The sequence below is a fragment of the Bombus fervidus genome, chromosome 5 (assembly GCF_041682495.2).
Source record: "Bombus fervidus isolate BK054 chromosome 5, iyBomFerv1, whole genome shotgun sequence".
NCBI lineage: Eukaryota > Metazoa > Arthropoda > Insecta > Hymenoptera > Apidae > Bombus > Bombus fervidus.
The window spans coordinates 11935014-11953295 of record NC_091521.1 but is presented as its reverse complement, the minus strand read 5'-3'; the positions used below and the strand labels follow the sequence as shown (position 1 = coordinate 11953295).

Sequence of the window (18282 nt, the reverse complement as noted above, 5' to 3'; positions counted from 1 at the left end):
GTAATTGCAAAGGAATGTAAAGGAATGTACACACAATAATTTCAATCCTAAGAGAGAAGCGGTTTGCTGAGGAATAAGATATGGTAGGGACAAATTGCTGTATTCGTGTATTGTGACTTTCTAATAAAACGCAACACATACACACACAAGACGTATCTTACTCGATGATAACCTAATGGCCAGTCGTTCACTGTTGTTTGAGCAGTTCTGTACGAGTTCCTTAACAAGCTAGAAGTTTTAATTCAAAAGAAAGGTCAGTTTTCTATATTTATAATCATTACATACATGTACATATATAATCATTTTTAATTTATTTCTATTTTATAAAATAATTTAGCTATAGTATCTCAGCAATGTTACTTTCTAAAGTAATTTAATAATAGTGCCTTCCTTTGAATGCATATTTGCTGTATGTATCGTGCTACGAACTTTTAATACGTTAAACTATACACAATAGCAAGTACAATTTGACGATTTTGCAATTTTTTTATAAACGTAATGACGCATAAAAAATTTAATTTTGCTACAAATGTCAGTTTCTTTTTTATAACATGAATGCAACAGGTGATAAAATTATCGTTCAAACAACAAAGAATTAAATATAAAATTTACCATAATATTACGTCTAGAATGTTTTCATTTGAAGAGCTTAAGGAAACAATTTGATATTGTAATTTAAGTTTTTTCTATTATATCTAGATACCATTATTATTTTGTTATTACTAATAGTATATTGTTTTCATAAATATACTTTAATAAGTGTATATATTGGTTTAAGATGATATAAATTCTTTTATAAATGTCTCATTTTACATGAATTTCTCTATCATAAATTTCAAGTTTTACTTAAGTGTTTTTCTTTTTCTTATTTCTTACTGGAGGTTCATGGAAGGCATGTAGGTCAATCTTATCATAATTTCCTTAAGCAATATCTATTGCAAAAGTATTATGCGTTAAAAATAATAATATAAATATTATTGTAAATGTATGTACTTGAAATAAATGTATTTGATAAAAAAAAGTTTGGAAATCAATATCTGACAATTTTTTGTGCAAAGAGAAATTTATTTTTTGATAACAAATACTACCAAAAAGTACAAGATATATGTTTTCAAAAGATAAATTTCTTATAAAAAAATTTTTTATATCTTTCTGATAATGAAATGTACAAAGTATATTATTTTATCATCTTTCAACAACAATAATGCATATGATTCAATAATAATAAGATGCAGTCAGATTGTATTGAACATATGTAGAAATTTGTATAGATTTTCATATTCTGGAAAAACAAGAAAACAAGAATACTTGATTTCTTTATTGTCAAGCATAGTTATAGAGGTATATAATAATATTACTATATTACACTAGTGAATAAATAATTTTGAGAATTTCTTTCACAGGTTTCATTGAATTTATAATAAGCAAAAATGGTTCAGGATGACAAAACCATTGCTCAATCAGCACTTGTCACATTAAGTAATGTAGGACATGATAGAGTTTCACATACTTTGGTATTTTATGTGAATGGCAAGGAGGTATATACATATTTTATATATAGCATAATAAATATGCATGTGAGAGAAATGTGACAATTATATTTATGGTACATTCTTATATGATACATTCTTATATGGTATATTCTTATACAATATATCTTATTTTAAGAATATATATTTTCCTTCAACTAAATTATTAATATTAAAATCAAAAAGCTCTTTGACGAATGTTACACTTAAATAAACTGCCAAGAATGTATTTGTATGTACTCTAAAACCTATTCTTCTATTCTCTTTATTTTACTTGTTTATGTATATTCTATCTATGTATTTATTTCAAGTTCACTTCCAAAATTGTTTACTTAAAATGAAATGAACAATTTTCTGCTGACTCAGAATTCTAGTATATAGTATATATACATATATTATTGAATTTGATAAGTATAATTTTTACGTGATGCTATTAATTATTTATAATATAATTAATTAATTATTTATATATAACTTTCTTGTATAGCTGAAAATTAAATTCTATTTCTTTGTATTCAATCTTTAAAATAAATATGTAATATGCAATAAAATATGTATTGTGAAAAAGATATATAAATATGTAAAAAAATATATTTATAAAGACCACTATCTCTTGATTACTTTATATATAACATTTATGGTTGTGTAATGTTTTTGATCGTGACATTTTTCATTGTATTTTTTTTAATCAGCATTTTTAAAAAAATTTCTTTAAACAACAATATTCGACGAATTTTGTAGAAAAAATAAGTTTTAAAAAGATATAATTTCTACGCGCGATTTTTCATTTTACATTATAAATATTGATATTATAGGTGGTAGATGACAATGTCGATCCACAATGGACTTTACTATGGTATTTGAGAAATAAATGTATCCTTTCCGTATCTGATATCTATATGTCGTGTATCGATATGAAGTCTAAATATACGTATAATCTCGTCATGCATTACGCATGCACGAATATTGAAAGAAGATATTAGCGGAATAATGCAGAAATTGGGATTAGAGTTCATTAGAAATAAACTTGAAATAAATTAGTTTGTATATAAAATATATCGGGTAATAAATTTTAATAAAGACAGGAATTTATTTTCTTCTTTTGACAATATTATATTGTTTTAATGTTGCTTTAAACGCAGAATAGTTGATAGAAATTTGTAATTTATCGAATACAAGATTAAATATTTCTTGACTAAAAATGTTTGACACTATGAAGTTTTAAAATAAATGTAAGATATTAAAAATTGGCAAAATTGTTGCTAAAAGATAGTAAAAATAGTCGAACCATGATGTCCAATACTAAATATAAATAATACGGTGACGGGTAGAAGTAAAACAATTATAAAGGTATTAGAAATGTTGAGACACAAATAAAAATACTTTAAAAAAAAAAGATTCTTAACTCAAATAATTTAGTACACTTAACCGGGACGAAACTGGGCTGTGCAGAAGGTGGTTGTGGAGCTTGCACTGTAATGATATCAAAAATAGACCGTGCAACAGAAATTATAACGTATCCTTTACAATACCTTTAAAATCATTTTCTTCAAAATATACATATATTAGATCATCCCATAAATAATATCACTTTTTGACTCTAATACTAAAAAACTATTAACTAAAACTAAAGAAAAATATAAACTGTCTATGATCTTTTTTCATTTTTCAATTAACTAACTTTGATTGCATTTTCAACAAGTTCTTCAGGTTTTGTATTAAGAAACTCGTTCAGAGCTAATTTTATTTGCTCACTATTGTTGAATTTTTTACCAGTGAAAAGTATCAATGATGTATCATTGACATTTTCTCATATATAGGACATGTTCATTGTACTATAGTACTTTAGATGTATTGCTTTCTTAAAATTCGTATAGCATACAATGCCGCAAATGGTCTTTGCCGATGCTCATTTTATAACTTAATGTGGAAGAATACCGAACTAATTGCCTTAATTTTCCAGAGGGTACTGCTGGAATGAGACAGTCGAGAAAATACTCTTAAACTCTTAAGAAACAAAAGGCGAAACTTCTATGAACACATCAGCGAAGCATGATACACACAACATAATACATAATTTATCCAGTAAAGTAACATAAGACATTACTTATGGGATGACCTGATATTTTCCACAATAGAATCGCAAATAATAAGTAACTGGATGATGATAGATCGTTGAAAGTAATGATGCGCATACTGTTAAATTTCCAATTCCAAAATCATATTTTTATATCCATTCGAGACTTAAGTATTTCTTAATACAAAAATCAACGTGCCAAAGTATTCTGGAATCATGAATAAATATTCGAATCAAAAAAGAAACTTCTTCAAAATTAAAAAGTTATATATAAATAACACCGAGGGATAATCTTTTCCTTGACCGCTTAATATTTAACAAACAGACATTTAGCAGTAAACGCGTGCTTGACTCCAGTTTGTGCTATGCATGGTCTAGCGGTTACCACTGTCGAAGGTATTGGTAGTGTTAAAACGAAACTTCATCCGGTTCAAGAGCGCATAGCAAAAGCACACGGGTCACAATGCGGTTTTTGCACACCTGGGATTGTGATGTCTATGTACGCATTGCTACGAAACACTCCTAAACCAACCATGAAGGATCTTGAAATTGCCTTTCAAGGTAAAATTATGATCATTTATGCAACGTTGCTGCATACGAAATGTAGTAATTTCAAGTTTCGAAAATAAGGTAAATAAAGTAGAATGTATATAGGAATATTAAAAATAGTCAAAATAGTCCCTTCGAAATTGTATACACGCATTTTATAATACCATTGGTACTCGTATTTCGATATTTATCTCAACTCTTTGGCTTATAATGTTATTGGCAAGTTATAAGTAATTTAAATTTCATAATATTACAATATTCCAAGCAATTTGTATTCAATAATCCCCAGTCTTGAAATTTGGTATCAAAGAAAAAGTTAAAATTGAACTTTGTTTGATTCAAGTAAATATCATCGATAAACTTGCCATCGATTTATTTTGTCCTTAATTCGTGTCACGAGTGTGCCTCAATTAATCGAATATGTGTTCTATTTATAACTCTTTTTTATTCGAGAGAATAAAAAGAAGTTATAGCGAGACAAATCAAGTCAATAGAGAGATACTACTCGTTTATATTTTTGCTACTTTATTAAAGTTATTCTTGAAATTTTATTAATACATCTCGTATGTTGTTGGACAGTTATATCATTTATATTATGATTCAAAACTACACTTCTTTTTCTTCTCTTTTCTTTTCTCCTGCTTTCTTGATATTCTGTTATGTGTTTTCTAATTGTATGTATAACATCTGAGCATTTAAGAGAACTTAAGAATGACTTTCAGAATGGATAATTAACAGACAAGATCTGTGACTTATCCTCTGATTTAATTGTTCTATTTGGTAATAGTTAGAAAGCTGCTGATATTAAATCTTTCTCGAATATTTTAATGCTTGACTTTTTTGTTCAATTCGTGTGTATATCATCAGTAACAATGACATGTTGTTTCTTTTTTTTCCTTTTCCAGAGAAAATCTTCTTATTGATTAACTTTTATACAGTCTTCTATATTGCCACTTGTCTTTTTACGAAATTAATTTATCATTTAATTTTTCCTTAATATTGTGCTGTTATTTTGCAGAGCTGTTAAATTTATTATCTGCAGTGCGTTGAACGATCGAAGACTCGAAGAATTCGTGACTGAAGTTGAAAAAAAATTTCGTACAAGCAAAAATAAAATTGGCAAGAAGTAGGTAAAATAAACCGAGTCAAGTTTTATATAATAGTAATTGAATTTATATACTTTCGAAAGAAGAAATTAATGAACATGAAAAATAATTGTTGCAGACAACATGTTCTTTTATTTAAATGGTACTTACACAAGTGAATAATATTCTGAAGAAGAAAGATAGCGCCTGGAAAATTTTGTGGATGGACTATGTCTTCTTCATTTTATATAATCGTCTCACGTTGATGATCATTTAATATCAGCTTTCTAACATAGCAATATATAAATATAAATAGTAATAATATAAATATTAATTTTATGATTTCGTAATTTACAATTAGCAGTTTCAAAAAATTTTTTATTTTTTTGTAAAAGATATGTTCCTCAGTGTCTAAAAATTCATATAAATCAAATATCATTACAATACATTACTTAGTGTCAAAGCTATACTACATAATATGACGATTCCTAGGTCCACATTTTCGCGACAAAGTAGCGCCGAGTTGCTGGTAGGTAAAGTCCGAAATAGCTCCAAGTGCAAAGGACTAATTATAATTTTAAAGAAGACTCTCAGATTATTTCACATTTTAACTTTAATTTTTGTGATTTTATATATATTTTAATAATAGCAAATACTGTCCCTGTATTTCATATTTCTGTACATAATTATACATACATTATTATACATAATTATACATACATTATTATATGTACTTTACTGATTTATTTAAATTTTTTGCTTTATTATTCATATTATTATTATTTTATCATTTTTAATTGACAGTGTGTTTGTAGGAAATTTATGCAGGTGTACTGGGTACCGTCCTATCATAGAGGCTTATAGAACCTTTACAGAAGAATGGGAAAAAATGCAATTAATGTCAAAAAGTAATGAAAAATCTTTAACAAATGGAGAATGTCCTATGGGAGAAAATTGTTGTAAAAAGATACCAATAGCAGAACCTACAGAAGTTTTTGATACGAAAGAATTCTGTCTGTATGATCCTTCTCAAGAAATTATATTTCCACCCAAGTTACATGTAAATTATTTATTCGATATTAATATCTTTTAAATTAATCGGTTTGAACACCCGATGTATGACTAACATCTCGTTTTCGTTTTAATAAATTAAATAAACTTTTTCTAGATTTCTAAGCACCTAGATGAAGAATACTTAATAATAAAAGGAAAAGATGTCACATGGTACAGACCAAAAACTCTTACTGAGTTATTGCGATTAAAAAATCAATATCCAAATGCAAAAATTGTTGTAGGAAACACAGAGATAGGTAAAATTTATTTACTTATTTAAAAGATTATTTAAATTTGTATATCTTTTTAATATAGTTGGAAAAATAAACTGAGTAAAGAAACTAAATTAATTGTACATACTTTCAGGGGTTGAAGTTAAATTCAAGTATTTATCTTATCCAGTTCTTATACAGCCTACTTTAATTAAAGAAATGTGCGTTATAGAAGAATATCCAAAATTACTGAATGTAGGTGCTAGTGTCACGCTTGTTGAGATGGAGAAAGCCTTACGAAATCAAATTGCCGTAAAACCTGGTAGATACTCCTATATTATATTTCAAATTTTGTATTGTAAGATATTTAGAGTGATAACTTTGTGGATATATTATAGATTATGTTTTATTATTACTACAGAATACCAAACAAGAATTTTTACTGAAATAATTAATATGCTTCATTGGTTTGCTGGAAAACAAATCAGAAATGTTGCTGTAAGTAATCTGGTTTATTATAATTTTTATATATACATTATATTAGCCTATTTATTGGTCTACTATAATATTTTTATTCTTCAAAATGATTTATAAATTTTTTGCTGTGAAATGTAACTTTTGAGCTAAGAAGCTTTTTTATTTTTCTATAGGCTGTTGGTGGAAATATAATGACAGGAAGTCCCATATCAGATCTAAATCCAATTTTTATGGCAGCTGGAATAAAACTGAATGTTTCGAGTATGAAGAATGGAGTCAGGCTTATTCCAATGGATCATACTTTTTTTAAGGGCTATAGACAAAATGTTGTTTCCCCAGAAGAGATTTTACTTTCAATTCAAATACCGTTTTCTGGAAAAGTACATAAAGTTTTGAAGATAACAAAACAATATTGTATTACTTATTAATAAATAGTTTACAGGACTATATTTTCTTATTTCGTAGAATCAATATTTTGTTGCCTATAAACAAGCAAGAAGGCGAGATGATGATATTGCTATCGTTAATATGGCATTAAATGTATTCTTTGAACCAGAAAGTGACATTGTTAGTCAAGCACATCTGGCTTTTGGTGGAATGGCTCCAACGACAGTTTTAGCTAGAAAAACTTGTGACATTATGGTTGGAAGGTATTTTATAAAATTATGCAATATTTATTTTTTAACTATATCTCTCATAAAGAAAATATTAATGTAGAATTGTTTTAGAAAATGGAACACAGATCTTCTAGAAACTGTTTACGATTCATTATTAAACGAACTAATTTTACCAGATAGTGTTCCAGGTGGAATGGTCAAGTATCGTAAATCTTTAACTTTAAGGTATATATATATATATTTATACTCCAATAATTTTTTCTTCAGGTCCTTGAAAGAGATGTTATTTGTATGCTTTTGACTTTTACAGCCTATTCTTTAAAGGATTTTTACACATAGCTAAAAAGCTTCAAGTATGTTTGCCAAAAGAAATTGAAAGTGCTGCAGAAGGATTCCACACTAAAGAACCAAGAAGTTCACAATATTATCAAGTGGTACCTGTTACTTAGTCTAATTTGACACATTGTTTTATACAATGTTTCTTGAAAGTATATAATTTTGTATATTAATATTTTGTGTATTTTGTGATAGGTTCCAAAGAATCAGGAGGTAAATGATTTCGTTGGAAGAACAGTTGTTCATGCCAGTGCATTTAAACAGGCAACAGGAGAAGCAATATATTGCGATGATATGCCAAAATTTTCTGACGAGCTTTATTTAGCTGTAGTTTTATCTACCAGAGCTCATGCAAAAATTTTGAAAATCGATGCAACTAAAGCATTGTCGTTAGAAGGAGTGGTTGCCTTTTATAGCGGGAAAGATTTACCTGAAAAGCAACGATTTTATGGTCCTATAGTTCAGGATGAACAAGTGTTTATTTCAGACAAAGTAAGAATTTTTGGAATGTTTAGAAAACAAAAGTTAATCTTTTATTCAGAGAAAATATATTTATATAGAAAGAATTTTGCATAACATATAATTCAATATAATTGAATTACAATTAATCTCAGAGTAAATAAAAAGTGAACATGTTCCTTAAGGTGACAAGTCATGGTCAAGTAATTGGAGCAGTCATAGCTGTTAATCAAGCTATTGCACAGAAGGCTGCCAGAATGGTTGAAGTCGAGTATGAAGATTTACAACCAGTGATCATTTCTATAGAGGTATAATAAAAGTACATAGCCAGAATATGTATCTTAAATTAATGTAAATTTTGAATTAATTTTTTATCTTAACGAATAAGTCTTGATGTTTTAAAGAAGTATTCTTAAATAATTGTAGGACGCTATTAAACATCGTTCCTTTTTCGAGCAAACACCAAAACGCATAAAAAAGGGAGATGTAGAAAAGGCTTTTACCGAATCGAAACATATTCTCGAAGGAGAAGTTCGAATAGGAGGGCAAGAGCATTTTTACCTCGAGACAAACGCAACTTTGGCAATTCCCAAGGAAGAGGACGAATTAGAAGTATATTGTTCAACACAACATCCTTCAGAGATTCAGAGATACATTTCAGATGTTTTAAATATTCAAGCTAATAAGGTTGTGGTTAAAGTGAAAAGATTAGGTGGTGGTTTTGGAGGAAAAGAGTCTCGTCCTGCGATACTTGCTTTACCAGTTGTTTTTGCTGCATACAAGTAATTATATTTACACGCAATAAAGTAATAAAACACAAAATGTGGCAAAACGAAGTTATCTTTAAATTGGATTAACAAGAGGATTTACATTATGATAATTTACCTTTACAGATTAAGAAAACCAGTACGCTGTATGTTTGATAGAGACGAAGATATTATGATAACTGGAGGAAGACATCCGTTTTTGTTAAAATATAAAGTTGGATTTGACGATAATGGTGCGATTAAAGGAACACAAGTTTATATTTACAACAACGCGGGTTACTCCCGCGATCTTTCTTCGTCAGTATGTTAATATGTATATTAATATTTCCAGAATATTTTATTTATAAAATGTTAGATTGTATTCATATATACATATATTTGTTAGGTTGTAGAACGTGCTATGTTTCATTTTGAAAATTCGTATAAAATACCAGCAGCTGATGTGTATGGTTTTATGTGTAAAACTAATATACCGTCGAATACAGCGTTCCGTGGTTTTGGAGGTCCACAAGGAATGTTTTTAGCCGAAACAATGATCAGACATATTGCAGAATATTTAACTAAAGATCCTACTGAGGTATGATCACAATTTAATACTATATATAAAAGCATACAATTTTGAATCACTAAATAAATAATCTTAACAGGTTGCAGAGTTAAATTTATACAAGGAAGGAGATACCACTCATTATAATCAAAAGCTTATTAATTGTACATTGCAACGTTGCTGGGAAGAGTGTATTTTTTCTTCAAATTACAATGAACGGCTTGTACAAGTTCAAAAGTATAACAGGTATGTATTTCTAAGTACTGTTTTAGTAAAATACTTTTTCTATGTTTCATTTTTATTTTATATTTCTCATTTAATTTATTTCCATTGTTCTTTTCTTTTTTGTATTTTATAATTTTCTTAAAAAATGCTATAGTTTTATTTATTATACAATCATGATTGTACTCTAAAGTTTCAATGATACAAAGTATTGACTCTAATAAATACTATTCAAATAGAGAAAACAGGTACAAGAAAAAGGGATTGGCAATAGTTCCAACCAAATTTGGTATTTCTTTCACTGCACTGTTTTTAAATCAAACAGGGGCACTTGTACATGTTTATACAGATGGTTCTGTATTAATTAGTCATGGTGGTGTTGAAATGGGACAAGGTTTACATACAAAAATGATACAAGTAAATTCTATTTATTTTTCTATTTTGATTTCACTTAAATTATCATTCTCATTTCTTATATACTTTTTACAAATTTAATAGTTTCTAATTATTTCATATTTAAATATTTTATTCATTTTTTTATTCATATTATTACTGACATTATTACGAGTAATGTGTATCATAATATATTATATGATATTTGTTTTCTACACACCACACTACAGTTCCTCCATTTTCTATTTAATATTTAGGTAGCAAGCAGATCACTGAAATTGAAACCAGATAAAATACATATAATGGAAACTGCTACCGATAAAGTACCAAATACGTCTCCTACAGCAGCTAGTGCTGCTTCAGATTTGAATGGTATGGCTATTATGGTACGTAAAAATGATTTGTTTTCTTTCAATTTATTTCCAACGTTTTTTGCTTATTTCTTCTATTCTTTTACTCTTATTTAAAACTTTGATATTATAATAATCTATTACTCATTACTTATAATCTATACACATACTTGCTTTTCCTCACTTAAATTTCGATCTTTGCAATACAAGTAATATAATATACTTGCAATTAAACAATGATTTTAAACGTTGTAAAAACATTTCAGTATGCTTGTAACGAAATTATGAAACGACTAAAACCAGTGATGGATAAGAACCCAAATGGAACATGGGAAGAGTGGATAAAAACAGCTTATTTGAAAAGAATTAGCCTTTCCGCTACTGGTTTTTATAAAACGCCTGGTATAGGATACTCATTCGAAACTAACACAGGAAATCCATTTAATTATTTTACATATGGTGTTGCGTGTTCTGAAGTAGAAATTGATTGCCTGACTGGAGACCATCAAGTAAATATATTTCAAGATACTTATAGATATCAAAAGAAAATTGTACATGTTAAAATGTACTTCAATATAACTATAAATTACTAATATCTAAATATTGATATTCGTATATAGGTATTGCAAACTGATATTGTAATGGATTTAGGAGAAAGCATAAATCCTGCAATCGACATAGGACAAATTGAAGGAGCTTTTGCTCAAGGATATGGTCTTCTTACGCTAGAAGAAATGGTATTTCTCAGATCTGGAGCCCTTGCTACTAGAGGTCCAGGTGCATATAAGCTACCTGGTTTTACAGATATTCCCGAAATATTTAATGTATCTTTATTGAAAGGTGCCTCAAATCCTCGTGCTGTCTACTCATCCAAGGTAATGTATTCTTAAGAGAAACCAAGAATTTGATTTATATTTATCATTTCTCATTTTTTATTGTTATTGTTACTGTTAAGGACGACAAGATATTGGTCGTTTTTCGAATTTCCCAAATTGTTGGCAATGTCCCAGCTGTTTAGCAGGTTTAGCTCGTCTTGTCTCTTTTTCTATTCTGTTATTCATCTTCAATGGCCTACCGTGGTCGGCAATTTCTGCTGTGGTCAATAACAGCGCTCCATTAACGGTATTTTCATTGTCTGCCCATCAAGGATTCGACGAAAATTATTTTTTCAAGTTTTACTGCCGTTGAACTTCAGTATCATCCTCGATGAAGATGATTTGGACCGCTGCATGTTTAGAATCTCAAATCCACTATGCTCGCAGAGTGATCAATTCAATTCCTGGATATTCGAGTCGAGTATTGTTATCCATAAACTAAGCGAATTCCTTCGTCGCGTTTGGCACTGAACTTTGCAACTTACTATTTCACTTAATCGCGATAATGGTTACACACGCTCATATCCGCATTCGCACTTGTTGTTAAAGTAATGTTTTATTATTATTATTTGTTCGTTTCGAATAATTATAGATTTCTAAACAATTACTGTTATTTTAGGCTGTAGGAGAACCACCACTCTTTTTAGCATCTTCTGTGTTCTTCGCAATAAGAGAAGCTATTAAATCTGCTCGTCAGGAATATGGTCTTAAAAATTACTTCCAATTAGACGCACCTGCAACTGCTGCCCGTATTCGACTAGCATGTGTTGATGAACTTACTTCAAAGGTGAATTATATGTTTTGTATAAAAACATTTGATATAAACTCATTGAGAATTTTGTACTTATAAGTTGTTTAATTTATACGGGAAAAACAATAATTTATATTTATATATTTCACGTTACAGATTGCAGAATCGGATGTACAACGTCAGTGGAATATTGTTCCATAGAAATATTTTGATGAACTAGGCTAACTAGAGAATAAATACTCTCAATTTTGTTACTGAATTTTATTACATTGTAAATGTAGAATAGGTAATAGTTTTAAAAGACTTGTTACACATAGAATGTACTAATTTTATTAATGTTAATAAAATTAATGAAATTACGTTTCATAGGCAATTTTTTATTTTACTAAAACCACGTAAAAAAACAAAACCAAAATCGCGATCGCAGCCATTATCTCGTATTATTTGTTATATAATTCGTAATTGTATCACATATAACAATGCAATTAGTAATTATATATCAAACAATACGATTGCCCAGGTCTCACCACGAGGAGGTGCTGCGAATGGAGACCCACCCTATCCGCATTCCATCCACCCTCCTTAACAAACTGTGAGTGGAACGGAATATACTTGTTTTGCAACTATAATTTACTACTAATATTTATGGAGCAGAAAATAATCAAAATCAAACGCGAAGTGTGCTTTGTTATATCTGCAATATCAATTAATATACCATTAAAAAAGAAAAAAGAAAGAAAAGCGAAAATTCCCGAAATTCGATACGCAACGCTAATAAATATAAATCTATGCACTCTTATTTAAACAATACGCAACACTAATAGCGAGAGGTTGCAGTGCAACCATTTAGGAAGTTGCCGATGAACGATCGGAGTTGTAGAGCTCTTATAGCCGTATCGTGTGATCCAGGAACAGTGTCCGACAAATACAGTCGGAGAGCATTTGGGCATTTCGTAAACGCAACTCCATTTAACAAAACGCGATCATTCGTTATCGCAACGCTAAAGGGAAAAATTAATAGAACTCGCGATGGAACAATATCGCAACGCTAACTCTTAAAGTGAATTTAAAGAAAATTACTATTTATTATATGAAAAAGCTACTTCTAATATTCTGATATTGTAACTTGAAATACTATAAAATTAATCTTGTGTGGCAGTTTGCCGGGCCTCTTCGGCTTATAGCCTCTTTTTTTCCACCGATCCACGATGTCAAACGATGTCCAACGGCGTCAAACGGTGTCAAACGATGTCCAACGGCGCCAAACGGCGTCAAACGGCGTCAAACGATGTTCAACAGTGTCAAACGATGTCCAACGGCGTCCAACGATGTCCAACGGCGTCAAACGATGCCCAACGGCGTCAAACGATGCCCAACGGCGTCAAATGATGTCCAACGATGTTCAACAGTGTCAAACGATGCCCAACGGCGTCAAACGGTGTCAAACGATGTCCAACGGCGTCAAACGATGTCCAACGGCGTCAAACGATGTCCAACGGCGTCAAACGATGTCCAACGGCGTCAAACGATGTCCAACGGCGTCAAACGATGTTCAACAGTGTCAAACGATGTTCAACAGTGTCAAACGATGTCCAACAGCTTCAAACGGTGTCAAACGATGTAAAACGGTGTCAAACGATGTCCAACGGTGTCAAACGATGTCCAACGGTGTCAAACGATGTCCAACGGTGTCAAACGATGTCCAACGGTGTCAAGCGGTCACCCATGTTGCAGTCCAGTCTAGGTCATCCAAAATTCTTTCAGCGCCTTTTAGTGACCTAAACTGGACTGGTGCGTAGTTCTCAGCTTGGCATCGTTTTCCAAAAATTGATCAGTTGATTAATCTTTGGAAAACGATGCCAATTACCAGGTCTCACCACGAGGAGGTGACTACGCACGAGACCCGCCCATGAGTTATTTAAGATTATGCATCGGTCTCGACATTCAACCTATTGGCAAGAATGTCGAGTTCTGACTCTACTCGATCATGGGCCTGCGTAAAGAGATAGTTATTTCGTAGCCTAACCGCGAAACACCTATCTCCTACGCAGCAGTTACACGAATCTTTACAAACGTAAAACAAATCTTACACGACGCAATATCTATCTCCCACACAACGCAACATGTATCTCACACACAACGATTACATCGATCGGTACAAACATCGTACAATAATTCGCAACCCTATCGGCAACATTCCGTATCAAAGATACATTTGTCTAACTTGGAACGAAAGAAAAGAAATGAGGCTACTATGGAAAAGGAACCTCAACAATCAGACGATGAAAGAAAAACCGCGGTTCGCCCGGAACGTACGTAATCACGATCTCTCGAAAGAACTAACAAACCTACGTGACGTACCGCCGTGCACCAGATAACCCTAAGATTCAGAGGAAGCGCAAGCATTGACCTTCGCTCGATTCCTGTCACGTCGTTTGGATCTTATCACGGTCGATGGCACTTACCGATGATACCAGTGTCCAGCAAATGGGCCTGCAATTTAACACACTCCAACTGAGCAGTTGAACCCGGGGAGGGACCGCTGAACAGGATTACAAAGGCAAGGCCCCAACTGAACAGTGGGGTCCACCCCCGCGAGTTCGAACAGAATTACGGAGGACATTAAACGCAGGTCCCCTGTCCAAGTACCGAAGTACCAACCGGACAGGATTGCGGACCTGCGACTCAATCGTCAACAGATTCACAGGTATCACCAGCGTGATGACAACGCCCGCGATTCGAGGCAAACAACGAGCAGTCGTCGAGTAGTCACCAAGACAAGAGGTATCCTTGGGCGACCTGCGAATCCAGAGATTTGTCCAGTGCACGTTGACCCGCACGCACCCGGCATACGCGCAGTACGTCACGCGACAGTTTGAAAGAACTGAGAGATCGCGAATCGATAAATCGCGGGTACAATTCTTCAAGTGTGGTAAGCGAGAAGATCAAGACAAATGTGATTTTTATTTTTCGTTCCAAGATGGATAAGTATCGTTGTACAGAATGAGCTCACAACGCACTTAACATAGGTATCTATCTTAAGATTATTTAAGGCTAGAACGCACGTATTTCACAGTATCCCTCGAAGACCCACGCTGTTCTACGGTGTCCAACGGTGTCCAACGGTGTTCAACGGTGTCCAATGGCGACCAAAGGTGTCCAACAGCGTCCAACGTTGTCCCACGGCATCCAACGTTGTCCAACGGCGTCCAACGACGTCCAACGGCGTCCAGCGGCGTCCAGCGGCGTCCCACGGCGTCCAACGGTGTCCCACGTTGCAGTCAAGTCTAGATCATTCTTTTGCCGGCTTTTGGAGATAAACACTGGACCAACGGCGCCCACGTTGCAGCCCAGTCCAGATCATCCAAAATTCTTTTGCTGGCTTGTGGAGATCCACACTGTACCAACGGTGTCCCATGGCGTCCAACGACGTCCAACGGCGTCCAACGTTGTTCCACGGCATCCAACGTTGTCCAACGGCGTCCAACGGTGTTCAACGGCGTCCAACGTTGTCCCACGGCGTCCATCTACGTCCCACGGCGTCCAACGTTGTTCCACGGCGTCCATCAACGTCCCACGGCGTCCAACGTTGTTCCACGGCGTCCATCAACGTCCCACGGCGTCCATCAACGTCCCACGGCGTCCATCAACGTCCCACGGCGTCCAACAACGTCCAACAGCGTCCAACGATGTTCAACGGTGTTCCACGGCGTCCAATGACGTTCAACGGTATCCCACGACGTCCAACGGCGTCCATCGGTGACTATCGGTTTCCATCGGTGACAGACGGCGTCCAACAACGACCCACAGCGTCCAACATCGTCCCACGGCGTCCAACGATGTTCAACGGTGTTCCACGGCGTCCAATGACGTTCAACGGTATCCCACGACGTCCAACGGCGTCCATCGGTGACTACCGGTTTCCATCGGTGACAGACGGCGTCCAACAACGACCCACAGCGTCCAACATCGTCCCACGGCGTCCAACATCGTTCCACGGCGTCCATCAACGTCCCACGGCGTCCAACAAAGTCCAACAGCGTCCAACGATGTTCAACGGTGTTCCACGGCGTCCAATGACGTCCAACGGTATCCCACGACGTCCAACGGCGTCCAACGGTATCCCACGACGTCCAACGGTGTCCCACGACGTCCAACGGTGTCCAACAACGTCCCACGGCGTCCAACAACGTCCCACGGTGTCCAACAACGTCCCACGACGTCCAACGGTGTCCCACGACGTCCAACGGTGTCCAACAACGTCCCACGGCGTCCAACAACGTCCCACGGCGTCCAACAACGTCCCACGGCGTCCAACAACGTCCCACGGCGTCCAACAACGTCCCACGGCGTCCAACAACGTCCCACGGCGTCCAACAACGTCCAACGATGTTCCACGGCATCCAACGTTGTCCAACGGCGTCCAACGGTGTCCAACGGCGTCCAACGTTGTCCAACGGCGTCCATCAACGTCCCACAGCGTCCAACGTTGTTCCACGGCGTCCATCAACGTCCCACGGCGTCCATCAACGTCCCACGGCGTCCATCAACGTCCCACGGCGTCCATCAACGTCCCACGGCGTCCAACAACGTCCAACAGCGTCCCACGATGTTCAACGGTGTTCCACGGCGTCCAATGACGTTCAACGGTATCCCACGACGTCCAACGGCGTCCATCGGTGACTATCGGTTTCCATCGGTGACAGACGGCGTCCAACAACGACCCACAGCGTCCAACATCGTCCCACGGCGTCCAACGATGTTCAACGGTGTTCCACGGCGTCCAATGACGTTCAACGGTATCCCACGACGTCCAACGACGTCCATCGGTGACTATCGGTTTCCATCGGTGACAGACGGCGTCCAACAACGACCCACAGCGTCCAACATCGTCCCACGGCGTCCAACATCGTCCCACGGCGTCCATCAACGTCCCACGGCGTCCATCAACGTCCCACGGCGTCCATCAACGTCCCACGGCTTCCATCAACGTCCCACGGCGTCCAACAACGTCCAACAGCGTCCAACGATGTTCAACGGTGTTCCACGGCATCCAATGACGTCCAACGGTATCCCACGACGTCCAACGGCGTCCATCGGTTTCCATCGGTTTCCATCGGTATCCCACGGCGTCCAACAACGTCCCACGGCGTGCAACGACGTCCAACGGCGTCCAGCGGCGTCCAGCGGCGTCCAACGTTGTTCCACGGCGTCCAACGGTGTCCCACGTTGCAGTCAAGTCTAGATCATTCTTTTGCCGGCTTTTGGAGATAAACACTGGACCAACGGCGCCCACGTTGCAGCCCAGTCCAGATCATCCAAAATTCTTTTGCTGGCTTGTGGAGATCCACACTGAACCAACGGTGTCCAACGGCGTCCAACGACGTCCAACGGCGTCCAACGACGTCCAACGGCGTCCAACGTTGTCCCACGGCGTCCATCAACGTCCCACGGCGTCCATCAACGTCCCACGGCGTCCATCAACGTCCCACGGCGTCCATCAACGTCCCACGGCGTCCAACGTTGTTCCACGGCGTCCATCAACGTCCCACGGCGTCCATCAACGTCCCACGGCGTCCATCAACGTCCCACGGCGTCCATCAACGTCCCACGGCGTCCATCAACGTCCCACGGCGTCCAACAACGTCCAACAGCGTCCAACGATGTTCAACGGTGTTCCACGGCGTCCAATGACGTTCAACGGTATCCCACGACGTCCAACGGCGTCCATCGGTGACTATCGGTTTCCATCGGTGACAGACGGCGTCCAACAACGACCCACAGCGTCCAACATCGTCCCACGGCGTCCAACGATGTTCAACGGTGTTCCACGGCGTCCAATGACGTTCAACGGTATCCCACGACGTCCAACGGCGTCCATCGGTGACTATCGGTTTCCATCGGTGACAGACGGCGTCCAACAACGACCCACAGCGTCCAACATCGTCCCACGGCGTCCAACATCGTCCCACGGCGTCCAACA

General features: G+C 35.8%; 1 protein-coding gene across 5 annotated transcripts; it reads left to right on the top strand.

Moving 5' to 3' along the window:
- Positions 1-151: 151 nt before the first annotated feature.
- On the top strand, positions 152-12657 carry Ry (xanthine dehydrogenase rosy). Of its 5 annotated transcripts, XM_072002856.1 has the most exons (25): positions 152-253; positions 1404-1538; positions 2345-2402; positions 2949-3045; positions 3932-4167; positions 6056-6300; positions 6409-6550; positions 6660-6827; positions 6927-7003; positions 7156-7362; positions 7448-7632; positions 7711-7824; positions 7910-8033; positions 8131-8427; positions 8580-8702; positions 8821-9176; positions 9288-9462; positions 9547-9738; positions 9809-9954; positions 10170-10347; positions 10581-10709; positions 10940-11182; positions 11294-11548; positions 12168-12335; positions 12456-12657. In XM_072002856.1, exons 2-25 carry the CDS (start codon positions 1431-1433, stop codon positions 12498-12500), a joined length of 4068 nt encoding a protein of 1355 aa, XP_071858957.1. In that variant the 5' UTR covers positions 152-253; positions 1404-1430; the 3' UTR covers positions 12501-12657. The 5 variants fall into 5 exon arrangements, with proteins under 5 accessions (XP_071858957.1, XP_071858958.1, XP_071858959.1 ...); XM_072002857.1 differs by lacking the exon at positions 152-253 and having other exon boundaries at positions 788-1538; XM_072002858.1 differs by lacking the exons at positions 152-253; positions 1404-1538; positions 2345-2402; positions 2949-3045 and adding an exon at positions 3648-3809.
- Positions 12658-18282: the final 5625 nt, after the last annotated feature.

Bases quoted from the DNA above. Each gene is read 5' to 3' on its own strand.
- Ry (XM_072002856.1), top strand. From the start codon at position 1,431: ATGGTTCAGGATGACAAAACCATTGCTCAATCAGCACTTGTCACATTA. The intron at 7,633-7,710 runs GTATTTTATAAA...GAATTGTTTTAG, and splicing joins TGTGACATTATGGTTGGAAG to AAAATGGAACACAGATCTTC. The intron at 8,034-8,130 runs GTACCTGTTACT...ATTTTGTGATAG, and splicing joins GTTCACAATATTATCAAGTG to GTTCCAAAGAATCAGGAGGT.